A 24,716-nucleotide genomic window follows, 5' to 3' on the forward strand; every position below is an offset into this window, starting at 1 on the left:
GCAGGCTTACACCAGAGGTCAGATTCCAAAAGACCTGCTCTCAGTGTAAGTGACCACTTATGCTAAGGACAAGTCTTCTGGAATCGGACCCAGTTGTGTTTAGATATTCTGTCTTGTAGATCAAATTACATACACCAATATATGTGAATATGTACACACACACACACACACACACACACACACACACACACACACACACACACACACACACACACAACCATATACATTTTATTTTTGAGTCTGTGGGTGTGGTACTCCTTTAAGAAGTTCCAGGCTGTAGGCCTTTTCCATGCTCACCTTCTTGCTCTATAAACAGGTATACTCCACATGGTTAGCTCAACAGGTTAGCACTGACTGGACTCTCACACTTCATGCTTCCAGGTCTTCCTTGAGATGATTATTCAAATGAAGAACTAACCTCCTGATTTCACCTCTCTAGATTACTTCCTTTTATAGTAAATGACAAGACCTTGTTACGGAGCCAACACATGCTAATTTCTGACTACAGCTCTCAGAATATTTCCACACCTCAAGCTGCAGCGTACTTCTAGAAACATGACATTTTCAAAATTGGACATGCTGTACAAAAAAAAAACAACATGGGTTAAGATTGTTAGTGATGGGCTGTAAGTCCAAGACAACCCATAAGCATTTCTCTTGACTACGTCTGATCAGTGGGTCCTAACATACTAAGAGTCTAAAGGATAGTGATCACTGGCACAACTTTGTATTGACATCAGCTTGCCTTCTTAACCACTGCAAGAAAGTATGCCCTATTACCAGAGTATTTCCACTATACGAACTCCTGTCTTATGCATGTAAGCATACTGATGCAAGTCTGTACGGACTGCATGTGCTGCATCATACTGACACAAGTCTGTAGGGACTGCATGTGCTGCATCATACTGATGCACGTTTGTAGGGACTGCATGTGCTGCATCATACTGATGCACATCTGTAGGGACTGCATGTGCTGCATCATACTGATGCACGTCTGTAGGGACTGCATGTGCTGCATCATACTGATGCACGTCTGTAGGGACTGCATGTGCTGCATCATACTGATGCATGTCTGTAGAGACTGCATGAGCTGCATCATACTGATGCACGTCTGTAGGGACTGCATGTGCTGCATCATACTGATGCATGTCTGTAGAGACTGCATGAGCTGCATCAAGTGTTCTTGAGGTATTACTGCAGCTCATTCATGTGCAACCTTGTATCACTGGGATAAAGGCGGTCATGCAGCCCTGGACCCTTAACTACTTCCTAGTTGTGACTGCCACCTTCTGCTGTATTTCCTTGAAAACCAGGGCCACAGAGATAGTTTTGCCTTTGGGTATAAAAACCTTTCTGGAGATCTGTGTTCAGGAGAGCTGAAAAAAAAAAAAAACAACAGCACGTGATCGCTGGAGATGAAGATGTGCATGCACTCATCTTTAAGGTCCAGAGTCACTAGGAAGATTTGTGGAAATAAGTGAAGGAGAAGGATGTGCAGGGTAGACATCTTGAATGCTGGCACAGCGAGGCATTTGATTAGCTTTAAGAAGTCAAGGCCTGGCCTCCATGTGCCTTTTTTCTGAGCACAAGGAATAATCTTGAGTAATAGCTCTGTCCTTAGTACTCTTCCTCTCTCTCTTTGGTCCCTCTGCTCCAGCAATTCTTTCAACACAAGACTCCTTGGGGGACTTGCTCCCTCTGAATTAATGGAATGCCCCAGCCCCAGAACTTATTGCTTTACAATATTTAAGGCCCATGTGTCTTATATAACCCTTTGATAATTTCCTACACAAAGGGCCAGACAACCCCTATTTTTACAGGTTGGGGGATTGAGGACTGGGACAAAGAGGGACTTCAGGGAGTGGGGAGGGCAGTGTGGATAAGACCAGAAGTCATGGCCTTGGTAGCTCCTAGGCTACTCCCTGGGTTTGGCTCGTCATTCCCTTCTAAACTTGGTCTTCTTTCCCTTTGCGGGTTTACTCATTTCTTGTCTGGGGGTAGGGAGTAGAGTAATTCTTGACAAATTTAGATGCCTGGCAAAGGAAAAAAAAAAAACGTGTACAACAGACTGCAAGCGTCTGTTTCAGTAAACTGAAGACACCTTCAGGAAAGGGTCCAAAGAAGGTATCCTTATCCAGTGGGCCAATAAAAAGCTCTATATTCACAGAGTCTGGCAGAGCTTGAGTTGTCAGCCAGGCATGTTTACAAAGCAGCAGACCCTGTAGCTGTTCCCCCACATGATTTATCAGTTGCATCAGAACCACATTTCTTGGAGTGCTTGACAACCTAAGCTGAAAGGTCACATAGCCCAAGCATCTCCTCTCGGAGGTTCTTACCTAAGATTCCCTCTTCTTTGACTCTCATCCTCTTAAGCACAGTTTGCTCGTAAGCAAGCATGTGACTCTGACCTTGGCTCTGAAGGTCAGTGTAGCAGAAGGATAAACCTTCTTCTTAAATCGACCAAGTATTACACTCTGTCACTCTGAATGGAACTCTAGGGTGCAGTCATAAAGGATCTCTTATTAAACTCCAGGGACGCTATGAGTATTAAGTAGGAGATGATAGCAAAGGAATTTCTTAAGATAATCGGCTAAGTGAATAATTAATTTCTTCCTTGCTGCATTCAGGCAACCTCCTTATATACCACCTTGATTGTCAATTAAACCTTTGTCATCTAGCCAGATGCTGACAGATATTTCCACACTCCCTACTACAGCACATTTAAAAACACATTACATAATTTCAAGTCAAGACGTTATTATACAAACAACACATACAGACATATACACATATTAACATGCTGATTTTGGCAAATGTGTAATGTTTCTTTAAAACTGGACAATGAACTAAGAAATCAGGCAATGTAACCAAGTGTACTACAGTGCAGAATGTGTGAATATTCTCACAGAGATGTGGCTAACACCTCTTAGACATGCTATTATCAAAACATAGGTCTTCCATCTGGCTGTGATCTGTAAATACTACATTTATGCTTATATTTTTAACTAGGAGTACAAGATTCTGGAGTATTGCTTCTCTGAATATCTGGGAAGTAATTTTCATGTAATAACAGTATGCAGTGCATGCAAGAGATAGACGGATGACTTCTGTTGACATATTATTTAATATGAGCTGTTCAGGGATTCCGCCTACAGTTACATGTTGCTCTTTGTTTTAAATGCCAACGATGTCTACTTTGAATCCTGGCAGCGTTTCATACCGCTTTCAGTGGAGTGATATTAAAGAGCATGCATTATAGGCTAGGCTGGAGCTGATCCAATCTCCTTTTTGCAAATTAATCACAAATATAGAAAGAATGCATACTTTGGAAGATGAGAACACACACACACACACACACACACACACACACACACACACACACACACACACACACACACACACACACACACACACACACAAGCATACTTTGGAAGATGAGAACACACACACACACACGCGTGCGCGCACACACACAAGCATACTTTGGAAAATGAGAGTGGACACACACACACACACACACACACACACACACACGCACACACACACACACACACACACACACACACACACACAAAATCAAACAAAACTCAGACTATCAAACTTTTAATTCTCTCCACTCTATACACACATTGCTTCGGATATATCAATAAACATGGTGAAGAGACAAACAGGAACTCTGGCATTTAAGCTGTGAAGAAAACAGTTTAGTAGGATCACTACTGTCGATTAGCATCTAGGTGCCATAGTCATACTTTCTGGCATCCAAGTACTGACAGTCCAAAAATGCTGGATTTTATTGGGTGAGTAATTTAATTTTGAGTTTTAGGATCTAAGAAGGGATGTTTTAGAAGACAGCGCCTTGAAGGATAATTAGGAGTCCACCTCTACAAAGAAGCCAGTCACACGTGGGGTCCCTCAGGGATCAGTCTTTATACTGCTCCTTTTTGCCATGTACTTGTCAGAAGTTAAGGCCACTGTCAGTGGTCTCTGGCTGACTACATCTGCAGATGACTGCAAATTAGGAGCCGTCACTGAATCCTACACTGACACAAATGTTCTCCAGGATGGACTGACACAGGCAAACAACTGGTGTCAGAGCCATAGACTAAAATTAAATGCCAAGAAATGCATAACAGTATCCTTTGGGAAGTCATCCACCCCAGGTAACTATCATACTGACAATACACCCCTTAAAGTTGACCCGGTAGTCAGGGACTAAGAGGCACACATAGTAATCGAGCCTTTGACCATCACATTTCTATAGTAGTAAGGAAATCATTCTATGTTGCACAACTTATAAACAAAGGTATGGCATCTACGTCCAAAGAAGTCATTGTTCCACTGTATTCGGCATTCATCAGACCTATCACTGAGTACAATGCCCCTTTTGGTATGCACCTAACCAAGCATATCCAACAATTGGAACATCCACAGAGTTTCCTCACTAAAGGAATACAGTGCAGGTAAAATGTCCTATGCAGACTGCCTCAAGGCCCTATCCCTGTATTCTGTCGACTACAGGCTTTTGAGGGGAGAGATATGCCTGGCAGACAGGGCATTTTCAGACCCCACTCTGATGGACCTCCTGCATATCCACAAAACAAACAGCACCAGAATTACCCATTATAAATGCTTAAGCCTTCCCTGTGAAACAAACAGGACCCAATGGACAGACAGGTATGTATCCCAGAGACTACCCCATCTATGCAACAGGCTCCCTATCCATGTGAAGCAGAGCTCCTCCCTTCCTCCCTAACCTAATTCAAGTGCAACTTGGACAATTAGATGGGAAACAGGAAATTTATCCCCGGTTTGGCACCTATGTCTATAATGGACATAGGCAACCTGTAAATGGTTCATCTCCCAGGCCCCTGCATGTAAATGTTTCATCTCTCAAACCCCTGCTTATACTTATCAAGGGTATTAGAACTTGTCAAAGATTTGGGATGCATGTCTAGGCTTAAAAAGGCCCTTGTGGTCTTTAGCCTAGTAAACCCCTACGAACCTATGAGAAGGGCAGAATCCTTCAATATGGCAAGTTGGAGAACTGTCCCCATTTGGCATTCTCAGCACTGGCAAGGTAGTATTTAGATTTTTTCATAATTCAGGATCTGGGTGTCACATATATCTAGTGGACCCTTTTTCAATGTATTGCAGGAATGCCTGAAGTCATCATCAGAGTTCCACTTCTAGAAACATCCGAGCAGCACCTCACTGTAAGGACTGGCTACTTGCAGATGGAAGTACGTGGTGCACAGCAGTTGTCAAAAAAATGAGGATGTGAACAACACAACGGCACAATGTGGATGAAAAGAGCAAAAGGTGATGCAAGGATCATAATATGGTGATAACATCTTTTACTAAATTATACTCTTACCCGGCTCTGTGGTGTACAGACATGACAACACCTTCCCACAAATGGCCTCTTTCTGCTCAAGAATGCCTCTTTCCATTTCAGTGTTGCAGCTCTAAACACTGACGGAATATAACTGCGCTCCCCCTGAAAGGTATGAAAATGTTAATGCTACACAATTATCAATACTTGCCGCATTTCAAATCATTGTGCTCTGTGCCATTATCCCCCTCCCACCACTACACCAGCACTGGAAAAGTACAGTTATGTCTAGGGATTCAAATTCATGTATTTAAAAGTTTTCAAGGAACACAGGAACATAGGAACAGCAGCAGGCAAGTGATCAAAGGAAAAAAAAAGTTATGTACTTACCATAACGTTCCATGTTTGTAGTCCATCTCGCCTACATTCTTGCCGATATTTGGCTCCGACTTGGACGATACTAAAGCTTGAGAGCTTTTACTGGCTCGAGGCTAGCCCCAACCCCATGGTGCCTCACGGCAATTCCCCAGATCTAGTTTGCAAGAAAGCATTTAGTACCTATCAGGTAAGCCAAATATCAGAGCTGCATATATACAAAGGATTTTGAAAATATAATCCATGCCAGGTGGACAACAAAAGAGAACCAGGTCAGACAGCACCAGTATAGTCCACCAGATCCCCCAGAAAACAGGAAGGGAGTTGGAGGGAGGGACGCAAGAATGTAGGCAAGATGGACTACAAACATAGAACGTTAAGGTAAGTACATAACTTTTTTTATGTTATGTAGTCCTATCTTGCCGTAATTCTTGCTGGATGGGACAGGACCTATATCCCGGTTGGCTCAAGCGAAGAGACTCTTCAGCACAGTGGACCCAAAGGAAGACCTGTCCCGGGGAGGCCAAATCCAATTTGTAATGAGTGATAAAAGTATGTGATCTTGCCCAAGTAGCTGCTGCACAAATAGTATCAATTGGGAGTCTAGATCTAAAGGCACATGAATAGATACAGCTCTAGTAGAATGACCTTTAACTTTGATGGGTAATTGTTTGCCAGCTGATTGATAAGCAAATGACATGCAATCCGAAAGCCATTTTGAAAGAGTAACCTTAGAAATACGCAAGCCCTTCTTCTTGTCAGAAAAGGAAACAAATAGTTGATCTGGTTTTCTGAACTCTTTAGTCCTGTGTAAATACAATCTGAGAATTCTGTGAACATCTAACTGGTGTAGTCTATATTCAGATTTATTAGAGTGGTTTTCAAAAAACACAGGTAGTTCAATAGTAGTATTCAGATTGTGCTCTGAGCATACCTTGGGAAGAAAGGAAGGGTTTGTCCTGAGAGAGAGACTATCCTTGTGGAAAATAATGCAAGAAGGTCGAATAGTTAGAGCTTGCAGTTCTGAGACTCTCCTAGCAGATGTTATGGCTACTAAGAATTGTGTTTTCCATGCTGTCAATTTGAGGGTGTGGATGGTGGGTTGGAACTGTCCCGATTGATGAATCAGGAGATCTGGATACGAGTCCAGAATCCATGGTTCCTCCAAAAGGTAGGGCCACAGGAAGGGAAACCAAACTTGTTGAGGCCAGTAAGGAGCAACAAGGATCAAGGAACTCAACTGTCTTGCTTTCTGTATTACCTTTGGAATGAATGGAAAAGGAGGAAAGGCATAGAGAAGTCCCAGGGGCCAATCATAAATGACAGCATACCTGGGTGACATCCCCGGATGGGGAATGAGGGCAAAGCAGCTGCTGCATTTGGTATTCAGATGAGTGGTGAATAGGTCGCAGTAAGGCTGGCCCCATCTGTGAAAGATCTCTTTCGCACCTTTTGGATTCAGGGACCACTCGTGAGGCAGGCATCAGAATTGCTCAGCTGAGTTTGTCTGCTATTACGTTGGATTCCCCCGGGATATGCATTGCTATCAGGAAGCATTGAGTATCCATCGCCCATTTCCAAATTCTTAAGGCCACTCTGCAAAGTGGGTAAGATTTGGCTCCCCCTTGCTTGTTTAAGTACCATTCGACAGACATGTTGTCTGACTGAATTGCAATTGTCCCGGTGGGAAGGGAGCTGTGAAGTGCTTGCAACGCATACAGCACTGCTCTCATCTCCAGAAAATTGATGTGCAAGTGGTTCTCGTGGTTCTTCCAAGTACCTCGGACTGTCATTCCAAGATAATTCCCCCCTCACCCTATCTGGGAGGCGTCCGTGGTCAAAACTGCTTTCTCTTGGGGAGGAACAAGTGGATGACCTAGGAGAAGTTGCAACCACCATGTCAGATCCTTTTTGCAGGTGTTCGTTATAAAAATCTGGTGAGACAATGGAAGGTCTTGCGACCATTGGGCAAATAACAGCCACTGAAGTATCATCATGTGTAGACGAGCAAGAGGAACTAATAGGATGGCGGAAGCCATACTCCCTAGGACTTGAAGGACTACCCTGGCCTGAACCTTTTGTTTATTTAGCAAGGATGTGACTTGACTGCGTAGAGACTCTACTCTTTCTGGTGTTAGTCTTGCTGACATGGTGGTTGTGTCTATTTCTGAGCCCAAGTATACAATGTGCTGCAAAGGAGATAAAACTGACTTTATTTAAGTTGACACTGATGCCTAAACTGGCGCACAAGGATAGAGTCTCGTCCCTGGTTCTGATAAGTTGATGCTTGGTGGTAGCAGTGAGGAGCCAGTCATCTAGGTACGGAAACACCTGGAATCCTTGATGTCACAAGTGGGCCGCTACCACTGCCATGCATTTGGTGAACACTCTGGTGGCTGTAGTGAGACCAAAGGCAGTGTTCTGAACTGAAAATGACTGGCTCCTAGCCGGAAGCGTAAGTGTCTCCTGGAGTGCCTGTCCATTTTGATGTGGTAGTACGCGCCCTGGAGATCGATTGAGCACATCCAATTGTCTTTGCACATCCAATTGTCTTTCTCAATAAAGGGAAATATTGACTTCAGAGTGACCATTCGGAACTTCGATTTCTTTACATATTTGTTGAGTCTGCTGAGATATAGGATTGATCTCCAGTACCCTGTCTTTTTTGGAACTACAAAAATCGAGAGTAAGTTCCGGATCCTACTTGCTCTGCAGGGACTTCTTGGATGATGCTTTTTTTGCAGCAATGAGATGACCTCTGATGTTGCACGGTCTAGTTGGATGGGTGGTATGTCTGGTAGAGACTGGTTTGTTGGGGGTTTGGAAACAAAGGGGATCAGGTAACCTCTGGATATTATGGTGTATACCCAATGATCTTGTGAGATGGTCAGCCAGGTGCTTGGGTAAAGAGATAGGTGACCCCCAACTGTCTCCAGAGATGGACAGTCGGGCAACCCCTCAGGGGTGATGGAAGGGATGATCAGAGAAATTTTCTCTGTCTCCCTGATGCTGCGGACCTCCTCTGCCACAAGGTGGCTTCTTCTATTATATCCTCCTCCTCTGCCTCTAGGGGAGATTTGACCTTGTGCCTGAGGGAAACCTTTTTGAGATTTACGGAACCACATGTTCCCTCCTGTATTACCCTTGGGATGGGGTCTAGACGGGAGGGAGAAATGGACTCTGATGGTGGATAAGGTTTTCCCTTCCTGCTCGCAACTAGTCAAAGTCTCTTTCACTTGGGGTCCAAAAAGAGATTAACCATCAAAGGGGACGTTAGTGAAGGAAGACTTGAAGGACTCTCTAAAATTACAAAGACGCATCCAAGAATGTCTCCTGAGGAATATTCCTGCTGCGGCTGACCTACTCGCTCCAACTGCCATGTACGATATCAGCCTCATGGAGGAGTTATCTATGGATGTAAGGGTGGAGAGCCAAGCAGAAAGCTTGTCCATGGAACCCAGAGCTACTGAACCCTGGAGGGTGTCTCCTAACTCTTTCAGGAAATCCCTCTGAAAACGAGTAAAATGAGTAAGCTAATTCAGCGATCTTAGTGTAAATGCCGATGAAGAAAAGGTACGCTTCCCGTACCTATCCATCGACCTGGATTCCTTGTTAGGAGAATGGAAATTAGAAGATGTCTCGAATAACTCCTTCTTGGTGGCCGCTGCTACCACCATAACATCAATGGGAACTCCCTTACTAAGAAAAGTCTTGTACTCAGGTGCTGTCATGAACTTATTTGGCCTCCTCGGGACGGGCTCCACTGAATCTGGAGAGGTCCAGGCTTTCCACGATATGACCCCCAAGAGTTGGTCATAAGGCGGTGTCACCCAGGAGGTGGAAGGTCGAGAAAGTACAGTTGTGTACCTACCATAAATGTAGATGTTCGAATGTATTTACTGTTGCAGTCATTACTCTTGGGTTATCCTTCTGGCAGGCTACCCGCAGTCGGCCTGAATTCAAGCATCGGTTGCTGTCACCTCTTCCCTGACGTCAGTGCGCCAGGGGTATAAAAGATGCAGCCGACGACATTTTCTTCAGTTTTTCTTGCCCCAGATGTCAGGTGCCCCCAAATTGGTAGGCTGAAAATTACGCCAATAAGTATGCATGCACAAAAATAAACATTCCCTTCATCTACAAGCAAATATACCAAATAAGTTGTATAGGATAAAGAGGTACAGATAAGTCCCAGCAAAGAAAAAGGGGATGGTGAGTGGGTAACCTGGACTGCAACAGTGAATACACTCGAACATCTACATTTATGGTAGGTACATAACTGTACTATGTTCATAGTGTTTCACTGTTGCAGTCATTACTCTTGGGTTGAATCCCAAAGCTGAGGATGGGTGGCTGGAGCTAAATAGGATTAGAAGAGGCTATGAAGCCCTGCAGAACTGCAGTGGCAAAGCCTGCTCTGGATTTAGAGTAGAGAGGTAAGTGGTAGTGCTTTGTAAAAGTGTGCATTGAACTCCAAGTTGCAGCCTCTAAGATGTCTTTGGTTAGTACTCCTCTGAGGAAGGCTGCTGAAGTGGCTGCTGCTCTTGTAGAATGAAACCTAATGCCCTTAGGCACTGATTTGCCATGTTGAGAATAGCAGAAATGGATGCAATGACTTATCCATTTAGAAATAGTCTGTTTTGAGATAGCCTTTCCTTGTGATCCTGCAGCATATAACACAAAGTTGCTCAGTCTTTCTGAAAGCTTTAGTTCTGTCCAAGTAGAAGTGTAGCTGCCTGTGAATGTCCAAAGAATGCAGAATTTTCTCACCCTTGTTCTGTGGGTTTGGATAAAAGGTAGGCAAGTGAATGGTTTTGTTGAGGGCCACACTGGACACCACCTTAGGCATAAAGGTTGGGTTTGTCCTCAGAGAAACCCTGTCTGGATGAAAAATGATAAAAGGTTCCACAGCCATGAGTGCTTGTTAACTCCGAGACTCATCTTGTAGAGGTTATTGCTAGGAGCAGAGCTGTTTTCCAGGACAATAATTTTATATCCGCTGTTGAGGCTGGCTCAAAAGGAGACAGTGTGAGTTTTTCCAAGACATAATTGAGGTCCCATGCCGGAATTGGGGCTCTCCTTGGAGGCCTGATGTTTCTGTCCCCTCTGAGGTACTGCCTTATTAAAGGTTGAGAAAAGATATGTGGTTCCGTATTGTAATGGGCTGAAATGGCAGAGGCATGAGTCTTAATTGATGAAAAAGAAAGGCCTTTGTCCAGCATCTCAGTTAGGTATTGTAAAATCTGAGGGATATTTGGTACATACGTGTCAATGCCTTGTTCCTGGTTCCAAGCACATAATCTCTTCCATTTTTCTGCATAAGATTTTCTGGTACTGGGCCTCCTGGCCTCCAAGATAACATCCATAACAGCTTTTGAAAGAGGAGTGTTCTGTATGGCTACATTATCCGCCATGCTGCCAGATATTAGGTCCTGAGTTGGCTGTGCAGGATCCGATTGTTTTGTTGGGTCAGCAAGTGAGAAGTTTGAGGCAATATCCATGCTGGACCTTGAGACAAGCTCTTTAGAACTGGGTACCAGTGCTGGCGTGGCCAGTCTGGTGCAATCAGTATCATTTTTGGCTTCTCTTGTCTGACCTTTAGGAGTACCCTGGGAAGGAGAGGCAGTGGAGGAAAGGCATATACTGTTAGATTTTCCCAGCTGAAGGATAGGGCATCCACTCTCCATGCTTGTGTGTGATAAATCCTTGTACAAAATCTCAGTAATTGGCAGTTGTGAGGGGAGGCAAATAGATCTGTGTCTGGGCATCCCCATTTCCTTGTTATCACGCTGAAGACTTGTGGATCCAGTTTCCACTCATGGGGATCCATGAGGTTTCTGCTCAGTTCATCTGCCAGAGTAGTTTTTCCTGGCAGGAATTGTGCTTGCAGGTGAACTTGATAAGTCAATGCTGTGTCCCATAAAGTCATTGCTTGTCGGCAGAAGGGGTAGGAATGTGTACTTCCCTGCTTGTTTATGTACCACGTGACCGTAGTATTGTCTGTCTTTATCAGTAGCTGTCCTGGATGAAGTAGATCTTTGAAAGCTGTCAGGGCATTCTGAACAGCTAGCATCTCTTTTTGATTGATGTGAAGATGCATCTGTCTTGCAGGCCATGTGCCCTGAATACATTTTCCTGCCATATGGGCCCCCAGGTATAATCTGATGCATCCGTTGTCAGTGTCTGTCTGGCTGTGGATAAACTGAATGGCAGACCCTTGTTGCGGTGACAGGCCTCTGCCCACCATCGAAACTCCTGTTGCAGGCAGGGAATGAGGGTAATTACTGTCTCCAGGCTGTGGCAATGCTGAGTCCAAACACTTTTTAGATACCATTGTAGTTTCCTCATATGCAGTCTGGCATATGGAATTAGTAGACTGCAGGATGCCATGAAACCCAAAGCCTGCAGGATTTTCCTTGCAGATAACTGGGTGTTTGTTGCCAATTTTTTGAAGTAAGAAGTCAGTTGTTTTTGTTTGCCTGGCGTGAGATGAGCAATCTGGGCAGTTGTATTTAAGCTTGCACCCAGAAATATTATCTCTTGAGAGGGCACTCGTTTTGATTTCTTTTCGTTTACTGTGTACCCTAGGCAAATTAGTAATCTTTTTATAAACACCAGATGCTTTAGAAGAATGTCTTTGTTCTCTGCTTGAATAAGGCAGTTGTTCTCTGCTTGAAGGCAGTCGTCCAAGTAGGGATATATTTGAATTCCTCTTTGTCTGCAAAATGCAATTACTGGTGCCAGGCATTTTGTGAATACCCTGGGCGCAGTAGATAAGCCAAAGGGCAGTGCAGAGAATTGGTAGTGCATTGAGCCAGCTATGAATCTGAGGTATCTTCTGCAAGATTGTCTGATTGGGACATGCAGATATGCCTCTTTTAGGACCAAAGTTATGAGCCAAGCCTTCTTGCCCAGCATGGGCAGGAGCTTCTGTAGAGTCAACATCTTGAATTTTGGAACCTCTAGAAACGTGTTTAGTATAGACAGGTCCAGTATTGGTCTCCAGGTTTTGTCCTTTCTGGGCACTAAGAAAAGTCTGGAGTAAAATCCTTGCCCCTGCTCTTGTTGTGGTACTTGTTGAATGGATCTCATGTCCATGAGGGCTGTAATTTGCTGTTATGCTTCTACCCATTGATTGTAAGGCAGGTCTGGCATACCTTTTTACCTTGGCAGGGTGTGAAAATGGAACCTGTAGCCTTGGGACACTATGTTCAAGACCCATTTGTCTTGGGTAACCATTTGCCAATTTGAAGAAAAAAGTGATAGTTTTCCCCCTAAGGGGAATGCCAAAAGAAAAGTGCTTGGATCTGGCAGAGGAAAGTCATTGGGACTGTTTCCTGTAAGGTTGTGATTTGTCTTCTCCGTTTTTGGAGGTAGGAGCACCCCATTGTTTAGGCCTGTATGAGCCTTGGGGCTGAGATCTGCCTCTGGGTTGCCTGTATCTGCCTCTTTGTGGTCTGTCTGACATGGGGAAAGGACCAATTTTTAGAAGGCCAGTTCCTGCTAAATCTGGGTGGTTGCACCTGTAAGGAATCCTTAACTGTCTGCATGGATTTCGCTTTATCCTCCATTTTCTTCAACACCTCTTCTGCTTTAGCACCAAACAAAGTATCATGCTTTAATGGGGCATCTAATAATTTTGCTTTAACATGAACAGGCAGGTTCTGTTCCTTTAACCAAGCATGCCTTCTAATAACAGAACCTGTAACAGCGGCCCTGCAAGAGGCCTCCAGTGAATCATAACCACATTGCAAAGTATGCTTTCCCACTTGTTCAGCTGCATGCAATAAATCCTGCATTTCCTTGTTCTCTGAACATTCAGTATTTGTCAACATTTTCTGTTTAAGCAGTGACATTAAGTATTGCTGATATTTAAGCATATGAAACTGACAATTTAAAGCCCTTACAGCCAAGGTAGCAGAAGTGTAAACTTTTTTCCCCCATCTGTCCAGTGCCCTAGAATCCCTATCAGAGGGGACAGGGTTTTTTGCAGTGGAAGCTTTGACCCCTTTGGGACCCTGAGATATAGTTTCTGGGTCAGCAGCGGGGTTCTTATATCGGAATTTATGAGAATTCGGGACCCTGTAGTATCTGTCTGGCTTAGCAGGTGCAGGGGGTAAAGAGTCAGGGGACAGGCCGGACTCTGAAAATACATCATCTACAATGTCTAGAACAGGTGGAATAGCAAGGGGTCTGTGGTGAGGAAAGAGCAGAAAGTCTCTGAGCCTTTTCTTAGATTCTGAACAATCTTGGCTCTCCCAGTGGAAATGCTCCCTCATGGTATGCAGGGTTTCCCCAAAAGAATAATCCTCAGGAGGAGAGACTGAAGGAATGGATTCTTCAGCATCAGAGTCCTCATAGGGAGGTATGGAATAATCCTGTTCAGAAGAGGAATCAGAGGAAATAGAAACCTGATCAGAAGAATCATATTCTGCCTCTTGCCTAGGCCTCTTATCAGGAGGGGGGTATGGGAACCCCTGATCAAAGTAATTAGGTCTTCGGTCATTTTAAGCATCTGTTTTTTAGGCATGGAATTCTGAGTAGGAGAATGCTGTACTTGTTTCTTTGTCTTTAGAGCTGCTTTAGTCTTTGTCTTTGAAGCTGAAGATAGTTTAACATATAATTGTGTAGGTCTGAAGACACACTCAGAAGCCGATGCCTGCTCAGCGGCTCCAGACCCATCTGAGGGAATGATTTCCAAGTGTCCAATACCTTGAGTATCCAGAGGCCCAGTCGGTTCCACGTGGGACTCAGAAGCGGCCTGTGGCTCTGAGGTAGCGGGCACCAGGGGCTGCAAAAGCGCCTCACTGAGAACCGGCGACTGGTCTAACGGAGGCCTCATCGTCAGTTTTGGACCTCTGATGCCTATCCTTCTTGTCCTTGCGTTTTTTGTAAACTCCGGTCATCGGCTGTTCCGACGGCATTATATAATTAAATCTTTGGCCAAAGTAATGAAATGCAAAATCGAACCGACGCTTAATAGTGCATTGGTTAAATCTAGCACAAAACCGACAGCTAGCAACGTTGTGATCAGGGCCAAGGCAAGGAATGCAGTAAGAGTGAAAATCCTTATGAGGTATTTGCTTCCCACAAGTAATACAATTGTTAACTTTTTCTGAAATCGGTCTGGAGCAAGAAAAAAGTTTCCCCAATGGGGTACTTAGCTTTAATGAAGACTTTGGTCTGAAATTCGGATTTGAAAATCTCAGGAGTCGGCCGACTGGCACTTGCAAACTGCTTTTGCTTCGGGCACCGCACGGCAAGAAAGACTTATGAAAATGGAGTCAGCTGCATCTTTTATACCCCTGGCGCACTGAAGTCAGGGAAGAGGCGACAGCAACCGACGCCGGACCTAGACTTTGGAATTCAGGCCGACTGCGGGTAGCCTGCCAGCAGGATAACCCAAGAGTAATGACTGCAACAGTGAAACATGATGAACATCCAAAGGCCTCAAGATACACTGATTCATCCTCAGTAGGGTTAGAGGTCTTCCAATCACCCCTCTGTCTAAGGATTTCTAGGATGTCAGAAAAGGAGACAACCTCAGAGGGGGATCTAGGGGACCCTTCTGATTCCTCTAAATCAGTGTCTGACATGACAGACTCAGGTGAGTCGACATGCTTCCTCTTACACAGCCTCTTCCGAGGGAGCTCTCCAGTGGGATAATCTGGGGAGGTCTTGAAAGAGGGGGCACCTCCAATGGGGGCTACTTGGGCCTCTGGCTCCCTACACTGTGGGGGTGGCAGGGGGAAGAGGTTGCTGCCTGCTGCTGGTGGGACACAGGTTCCAATGGTATGGCTTTAGCAAAGGATAAAGCCTTATCTATAGCTTTGAATGCCTTTCCCCCTCACTCCAAAGAAGGCCTCCGCTCCGAGGGGACGGATGGTCGACTCCTAGAAAGGGGGAATGGCTCCGAAGCAGAAGTGGGAGCCGAGCTGAGTCGAGCCAAGGCTCCGAGAGGGAGAGTTGCTTCCGACGAGAACCCAGGGTGACTGTCCCCCTTGTAGTAGACTCGAGAGCGTTGGCTCTCAAATCCCTTGGCTCCAGACTTTACCATCAAGGATAGAGTAATTGGCTCCAAGGAAGCAGGTTGAATCCCCAGAGCCGATGGGTCCAAGACAGAAGAACCTGGAGTAATCAGCTCCAAGAGCGAAGCAGTCGGAGGAGGAACAGTGGTCGGTAAGGGGGTCGGCTCTGAAGCCTTTGGGTCCGGAGGGGCCAATTTTCTTGCCAGAGCTGGATCCGAATGCAACCTCTTCACCACCTGCTCGATGTCCTCATCTGACAGAGTCCTGGAGGATCTGGTGGAGACAGAAGGAGATCTTCTTCTCTCCAAAATAGGAGATCTCAAAGTGGGAGACACAACCTCAATTTCCGGTAAAATTTTCGGTACAGAAGGTTGCCTCGTTACCGAGGAGACCGACAGCACCGAAATGGATGAAGCTGAATCAGAGCCGGAACTTCTTGGCTCTGAAGCTTTGTTCTTTTTAGTCAGCTCCGAAGCTGGGGCTGAAGATTTTCTCTTAGAAGATTTTGGAAATGCCTGACCAAGTTCCAGATGTTCCTGGAAGGTACTGGTCATGAGATCCCTATCAATAAGTTTTCTCTTTCTTTTGTTTAAAACTCTGGTGCTAAATGCGTGGCAAAAAGTGCAGGGCTCCTGCAAATGGGCTTCACCAAGGCAGTACATGCAACTGGTGTGACTGTCTGTGACAGACATTTTCTGTGCACATCTATCACACTTCTTAAACTCTGAAGGGTGATGACCCTTATGCTCCCTATCCTTATCTTTAGACATTCAGACTACCAGGAATAGAGTAGCTAGATAACATAGGACATGCTGGAGGGACAGATTCATAACCCAGAGGCTCCCTTAACTCTGGAATAAAATCCCAGTCCAGGTTAGGCAGAGTCCCTCATTGACTTTCTTCAAGAGGAATCTTGATGAGTGGATGGGAGATCGTAGGTTTACCCCGGGTATCACTTCTGTGTCACTGTTAGACAGAGGCACAGTATACTAACCTCAAAAAAGGGCATAGCAAAATTAATTTAAAATGGGTGGCAAAAGCCAAACACATTCTGGCTAGGCTTAAAAGTGCCCTAGGGCAGATAGCCTAGTATGAACCTATGAACCTATAAACAATAAGCAATGCAACACTAAATACTAACTACAGACAAAGAAGTGTGGAAGAAAGAAAAATACAACTTTTTTTATTTTTTATTTTTTTTATAAACACACACACAGGGAGGAAAGGCCCTCTAACTTAAACGGGCCATACAGTCCTATGGGGAGGAATAGGGGTCGGAAACTCTGAAAAAAACACGTCACACAAAAGACAAAAACTATATATATTAAATAATGGATAGAAAGGTTAGGAAAAAGGACAAAATTTAGAAAATAAAGCTTTACTTAGCCAATGAGCCAGTAAGACACAACCTCGAAGCTTTCGTGGCAAACGAGATCTGGGGAATTGCCGTGAGGCACCATGGGATAGGGGCTGGCCTTGAACCTGTAAAAGCTCTCGAGCTTTAGTATCGGCTGAGTTAGAGCCGAATATCGGCTCTGAATCCATCCAGCAAGAATTACGGCGAGATAGGACTACATAACATCATAAGATGCACAGCCATGTACCCTTTAAGCAGACACATTTAAAAGTTCATGCCTCCCTTTTCCCTTTTCAACTACTACATGGTGGTCAGTTCCCAAATGGAGTATGGGTGTACATGATTACCCTAGTGCAAATTGTGTCTACCTATCCAATCATCAGAACTGACCTTAAAGGTAGTCAAAACAGTACTTTGTTTGACCTGTACTGGTAACATTCCACAGCCTTGGAATAAGTTGAGTTAGGAAACCAGCCCTCTGGCAAGTCTTGCTTATTTGCTGGTACACACAGGTTCCCAAGCACAAACCCTGTAGATAGGCCGAGGTTAAACAGTTTAAGCAGAGGCACAGCCAGTGTATACCTGGTAGTGAGAATGCAGCCTGGAATGTTGCCTGGTGCCGCAGGATTACTGTGTACCCAATCACCGATATCATACCTTTCTGAAAACTACAAACAGGTTTCTTTCTGTATTCAATAAAGTTTGTATGCATATGCTTTGACCCAATCTGTGGCTGATAATGTTACTTGAACAAGTTCACTTATCTAGTTAAGAAATATCTCTGAAAGCACACACTTTCCAAAATAATGAGGCCTACCTCACTACTGAAGGAAGTAAATAAATGGAAACTCAAAGCTGTTAAAATTATGGATTTGAGACTATCCTAGCTAAGTTAAAATAATCTTTTTCATGGGATTCACATTTTTCTCCAGGCTAGTTAACTCATTCACTCCAGTGCAACTATTTTGAGTATGTACCTTTAACTCCTTGTGAATGTGGCCTGAGCCTTTAAAAATTAAATTATCACCTTACAATTCTAACAAATACTCATTGACAGAGGTCAAATATCAATACAATGACTGAAAAAAGGTAATACAAGTGCGTCTGCACCATTTTTAACTTCATTTTAAGGTTCTGCACACCTTCTCACATGCAAAAGAAATCTGCTCAGTTCCTAGGAAAAATTAATTTCAAAATCAAGTGTCCAAATTACAGACAGCCACACAGTAATGCAAGTCTTTCACTGATAAAAAACTGAGCACTTTTCACGTGCGCATAGAATATAAAATAATTTTCAAATTATGACTGCTGCAGTGCCTCCACCTATTAATGCACTGATATGAAATACTGTAATGTCATGGATCTGGGTTCGGTTCCCCTGAGGACTATTACTGTGTGGCAGTAAGTGGAGACGACTAAGGCTCTGAACCGTTAATGAGCTACTTCTTATAAAACAAAGATACGTTTGATTCCTTTCACCTCTGTTTGCTGGCTTCGTGACGTTGAACAAGTCTCTTAACCAGACAATCCTCCTGGTTTGAGCCTGAGAAAGGTCCATGTGGATTAGTGCCCTACACTGCTTCACCAATAAGTTACAGTCTTTGTTTGCAGTCTGATAACTGACACAGACAGTTACGGCTCTGAGCTGTAGTTCCTGTGGTGCAGGGTTCGATGCCTCCAGCCCTTATTTGCCTGCTGTGTGACTTTGCGCATGTCACTTCGCCAGACGTTTCTCCTGGTTCCAGGAAGCAGCTCAATAATGGTTCCTTGGTGATCAGATGCACAACAGTACTTCCATGGCACCAGACAACATACTGGGCTGCATTCTCATCGGTGCCTCTGCTTAAACTGTTCAACCTCAGCATATCCACAGGGTTTGTGCCTGGCTAACAAATGGGTGTTAGGTTACTTTTTCTTACAATAGAAGGGCTAAAACTTAATGGGAATGTGTTGCTGGGCTTCTAAATATCCTCACGGACCAACAGTCTAGTAAGTACTTATGACTCTATGAGGTTTAAATACATAACTTTTAAAAGTAACATGCCTCATCAAGCAACGTTGCAGACACTGAATGGCTTTATTTCTGGATACTCTACAGCACCTCTTAACTATACACACGTCTCACAGTCTTACAGAAATAAATCTACTCTGTCTTTATCCTGGCACCAATTAAGTGTGGGTAATTCGTTTTTACACATTAAATAAATAAAATGCATTATTTTACAAGCTTTTCACCCTACAAGTTGAAGTGAGAGCTGAAAGGCACAAAAAATATACAAGATCCTCAGATTTGCACAGTTTTCATTTAAAAGTACAGTGCTGGCTTTGCTTATATTTCTGCCACATATTAGTGCTAGATTCTAATCAGCAATCCATATTTAACAGAGACCAGTAACACTGCTTACAGATGCTGCTTACCCATTCATCACCGAGGAGTTTCAGCCTACTGCCCACAGGACCTGGTGAAGTGGACAGGCTGTGTATATCGGTGTTTACAGCCAATGGTGGGGCTTCTTCCATGGCATTAATTTATATGCCTGTACAAGTGCTAGAAGAGAAAAAATACGCAAATTAGTATTTCAAGTTGTGTTGTTCACTATAACATTAACACTTCAACTTTTTAATACTACACATTTTGGGATAACTGCCTGCCAATTTTTCTCTCCAAATCACATTGCAGCTTAAAAAGAGTACCTGGACAACATCTAGCTTTGAATATGTTCAACACCCGGGCAGCCTAAATGAAAATTATCACAACTGCAGGGTTACTTCTCTCAAAGCATCCTTAAAAGACCATTTATAAGGGAATATTTTTTATCACTCTCCTCTCCCCCTTTATTACCATTTATTCTGTACACCCCTCTTTCACCATCCAACTCTTTTCTCTTTCCTTCATAATCCTATCCGTTTTTTCAATTTGACTAATTAACCTCCATGGAAATGACTCTTTGGGTGTACTAGAAGTTATTCCTCCTCATTCTTTAACTGGTTCTTTGATATATTACATTCTTATTTCCTAAGAATAAATTCCACTCTCACCATATGTTTATAAACAATCTTCATACCCATTAGTTTCCATATCTGTATGTGTTACTGCAATTTATCCACACAAACTGAATTATTATACCATGACCCCCCCATTAATATTCCAAAACGTGCACGCTGATTGGTCAGCGTGCATGTTGTAAATCGACTTATACTAATGGAAAAAGGTCCGGTCGCCCGGACTTTTTCCATTAGTATAAGTCTTTTTTAAAACACTGTCTCGCTATGTTAAAGGAGTTTAACATAGCGACAGAGGTTTAAAAAAAGCAACGGAGATCTCTGTTGCTTTTTTTAAAGCTGTCTCGCTATGTTAAACCCATTTAACATAGCGAAACAGTAAAAAGCAACGGAGATCTTGCTTTCTAGGTTGCTTTTGCCCACAGCTCTGATGTACTGCGTAGGCATGTGCAGTACATCAGAACGTCCGCGGAATACCAGACAGCTGCGGAAGGGCAGCAAGGAGGCATTATACAATGCCATTATTTAAGAAAAGTAATTATTTTTTTTCTTAAATAATGTCATTATAATAACAATAACCACTTCTGGGTGTGGGTAATGCTGGATTTACCCACGGTTTGCTTTGTTTGGTCCCTCGGGCATGCCAACCGTGGGTAAATCCAGCATTACCCACACCCAGGCGTGGGTTATTGCTATAATATTATATGAAACAGCCCTAAAATCCATGCTAGCATTTCACGTAAGGATATTGTGGCGATGTGATTATCAGAGAGACTACTGGCTACCTGTGTCCCAAGGTCTCTTAAAAACACTTTCGGTGTTAAGTAGACTACCACCTACGTGGTAGCTCATGGATGCAGAGTTTTTACCAAAAGAGATGACAATGCACTTTTTGGCACTAAGCTTGAGGCCATGGCTTTGACACCAGGCATCTGTCTCAGTGAGGCCCTTTTGTAGGATGTCCACATCATTAGGAGTTTCGATTATGGCTCCTAGTTTGCAGTCATCTGCGAACTTTGTTAGCCAAAGACTTTCTGTGTTAGCCTGTACTTCAGAAAAATAGATATCAAACAGGAGAGGATCTAGGACTAAACCCTGTGGTACTCTACCTGTCACTGGTCTGAAGTCGGATTTGGAGTCTACAACTTTCACAGTGTGGGTTCTGTCAGTGTGCCAGTTGGCAACCCATCTTGTGACACATGGATGTATACCTAGTTTAGTTATTTTTATCTAGAATTCCAGAGTGGGGGATGGTGTCAAAAGCCTTGGCGAGATCTAGATATGCTGTGTGAACCACCTTACCCTAGTCTACGGCTTTTGTGACTGCTTCAAAGAAGTCTATCAGGTTTAGGAGACATGATCTGCCTTTTACAAACCCGAACTGGGTGGGGTCCAAAGTTTGGAGATTACCAGTGTCTTTGTTTATAAGTTCCATGATGATACGATCCATGGCCTTGCAGACCAGGCTCATTAGGATAAAAGGGCAGTAGTTCCTGGGGTCCTTGGTGGCTCCCCCTTTGTGGAGTGGGACACTGTCGCGGTGCGCCATTCAGTGTGCACAAAGCCTGAGGTGAGACTATGACTGAACATGGTGCATGGGTGGGGTGCCAGTTCATTCTGTAGTTCGTGTAGAAAGCAGCCTGGGATGTTGTCAGGTCCCATGGATGCTGTGTTCCTGGCTTTGGACAGTGTGGTTTTTACCTATGCAGCCGTGATTACAGGAACTTTGCATTCTTCCGGTATAGAGATGGGCCCTTTAGGGGGTGAGACGGGGGAAAAGTGAGCACTGAACCTATCTGACAGGATTGTTGGCATTGTCAGTTGGTTCTGTATATTTAGTGCCATTGTGCTGTAACTCAGAGATCTTGAGTGTTGCCATTGAGATTTTTGACATAGCTATAGAATGCTTTGTGGTTGTCTTTAGAATCAGTGGCGACTTTGTTTTCATAACTAGCTTTGAAGGATTTTATGAGGGATCTCTGCTTCTTACTGAGACTGACCAGGGAGTTCCTCCAATCATGGGATTTTACTATTTTCTGCAACAGTCTGTTTCTTCTGTAGTAGAGTTTGTTTATGGCAGGGGACCACTAGACTGGCTTCCTTTTTTTGGAGAATAACATCTTGGTTCTGTTAGGGATAGCACGAGCCATGCAGTCGTGTAAGTGCTTATAAAATGCATTTGTGTAGGATTCAGCAGTCGTACCTCTATTGTCTGTCTGCATGGGTGTTGTAAAGTTTGCCATTTTTGTCTTAAGAAGCGTGAAGTTGGCTTTGGAGAAATTTTTTACGGTGGTTCCCTAATGGGGGGGGGGGGGCAGCTTCTTCTTATGCCCACTACATGTAGCAACATCCTTGACCTGGTCATTGCTAACATGGGCAACCGTTGCTCTACACCAATAGTCAACTCCTCCCTGGTTAGATCCGACCACAAACTAATCACCCTGGAAATCCACAGGATCATGCCTGCTCAATTTGGTCACCTTCTCTGAGTCAGTCACCAGAGCTGTGGATGAAGGCAAGGTGGTTCATATAGCCTACCTTGATCTGGCCAAGACATTTGTCCTATATGGATAGACTCAAAAAAATCCAACTAGTCTCTGTCTCATATTTCCTACTTATGGGCGATCAATGCTTGACTTACAAAGCTCATGTCTGACCCAGCTCTGTTAGAAATACTGCATCTAAAAAAATCCCAATCCCTCCACTCCACATGCTCCAGAGACCTCAACCTCATTACCACAATCAAAAGAACGTGCTGGAGGGACAGGTTCATAACCCAGAGACTGCCCATGCTATGGAACAGACTTCCCATACACATCAAACAGAGCACCTCACTGGCCTTCTTCAACAGAAATCTTGATGAGTGGATGGGAAATAGAAAATTCACCCTGGGATCACTCAACAGAGGCACTGAGAACTAAGGTCGGGTGGCACGATGCCAAGGTAATCCTATGGGCTAGGCTTGTAAAGGCTCCAGGGCCATTAGCCTAGTACACACCTATGAACCTATGTGGACCTGTGTGTTTGTTCCTTAGTGCTGGTAGTGAATGTTTTGGGTGTAATGCTGATAACCTGGTTTGCATTTTCCATGCGTGTATGTGACAGCTTTGCTTTCAATGACCTGTGCATCTCCACCTCTCACAAACTGTGTTTGTCTATTCTAAAATTAAATGACCATCAGTGAACATGAGGCAGTTACTACACTGCCTCAAGAAGCCCATACCCACCCAGGCCAGAAAAGGAGATGGCAGGGAAGTGCCTGTCCATTATCCATAGTAGATGGGAAGGAGTAGGGGAAAGTCACTTAAAGGTCTAAGTGAGAGTGTTTAGTAGTTTAAGGTCTAAGTGACCGTATTTAGTATTTTTTTTTATTTTATATTTGTTTACCAGAAAAGTCCGACTGGAACAAGGTCCATTTACAGCAGAGGCCCGGGGAGAAAAGCTCCATAACATAACAGTACAAATACAACAAATGAGAAAAAAATTTCTGTACAGAGGCATATATACAATCAGAGCTCCATGTCTTTATATGACAACATAGTAGTATGATGGCCTGCAGTGGTGCTGCCCTCTGTGCAAACTGGCAGCTATGAGCAATGGGAAACTATGGAGAGCATTTCCTATTGAGAACTTCAAACTGGAGAGGTTTGCTTATATGCAAGTCACAGGTAACCATGTTTGCTTGAACATGAGACTAATACCAGCAGAAAAAAAGACTTTTACAGTTAAGCCCTCAAGCCAACCAGATAAATACACAATAAGCCTTCCACCAGCAGTTCCCAACTCAGATTGGTTGAACCCGCCCTCTGCTCCTACCATAGCACTGAATAAAATCTCTTAATGCAAAACAAACTGGTTTTGAGTTCAAGTGTAGTAACAAATGCTTTACAACAAAAGGTACAACTCCTGCAGTATTAGGAATCATTGGGTACAAGTTCACAAACTTCTGCAGACACAGAAAAACTTTGCAAAACTTAGAAATATTTTGGCAAACTCAGAACAGCTTTTGCAGTATCACAGGAGGTTAGGAAATATCAGAAAACTGTTGAAATTACCTAAGAGCAGTACAGCAACAAACAGATGGCATTTCTTTAACAAGTGCAGACTGAAAAACACAGTGATAAATTCAACAAAATCAATAAATGCTGCAAGGAAGGTAATTTTGTAAACAAGGAAAAAACAGAATGGTATGGCCACCAAAGGCTTTCATAAAGCATACAGCCATAAAAACAACCATTTTTTACTCTTGATTAGTTGTGAGGATATAAATTCAAATCAGAGAGTAAAGGGCAGTTAACCTCATGGCTTTGCCAAACCATGTTGTTAGTTCACAAATAGATTACTATTGCCAAAGTAGGACAGGAGCCATTTGCAAATTGGCTTTTCCAAGATTTTTGATAAATGGAAAAGCAAAAAAAGTGTGTGTGTGTGTGTGTGTGTGTGTGTGTGTGTGTGTGTGTGTGTGTGTGTGTGTGTGTATATATATATATATATATACATATATATTTTTTTTTTTTTTATTAATTTGTTAAATTTGGTTAACTTCAGTAGGCACAAATGTTTCTTTTGAAAGCAACCCCTACAAATGTTTATTTTGAAAGCAACCCCTACGTATTACATG

The 24,716-nt window shown here is 43.6% G+C and overlaps 1 protein-coding gene across 3 annotated transcripts in view; it reads right to left on the reverse strand.

The window, feature by feature from the left end:
• GPAM (glycerol-3-phosphate acyltransferase, mitochondrial) overlaps positions 1–24,716 on the reverse strand; it is a 921,522-nt gene that overhangs the window by 734,044 nt on the left and 162,762 nt on the right. For all 3 annotated transcript variants that reach the window (XM_044055836.1, XM_044055838.1, XM_044055837.1), the window contains exons 2-3: positions 19,511–19,640; positions 5,378–5,500 (exon numbers count right to left, since the gene is read on the reverse strand). In XM_044055836.1, the coding sequence (XP_043911771.1) occupies positions 5,378–5,500; positions 19,511–19,612 (225 nt within the window). In that variant the 5' untranslated portion in view covers positions 19,613–19,640. The remainder of the gene's footprint in view (positions 1–5,377; positions 5,501–19,510; positions 19,641–24,716) is intronic.

Source organism: Protopterus annectens, chromosome 14.part0 (genome assembly GCF_019279795.1).
Source record: "Protopterus annectens isolate FY-2018-M chromosome 14.part0, PAN1.0, whole genome shotgun sequence".
Taxonomy (NCBI): domain Eukaryota; kingdom Metazoa; phylum Chordata; order Ceratodontiformes; family Protopteridae; genus Protopterus; species Protopterus annectens.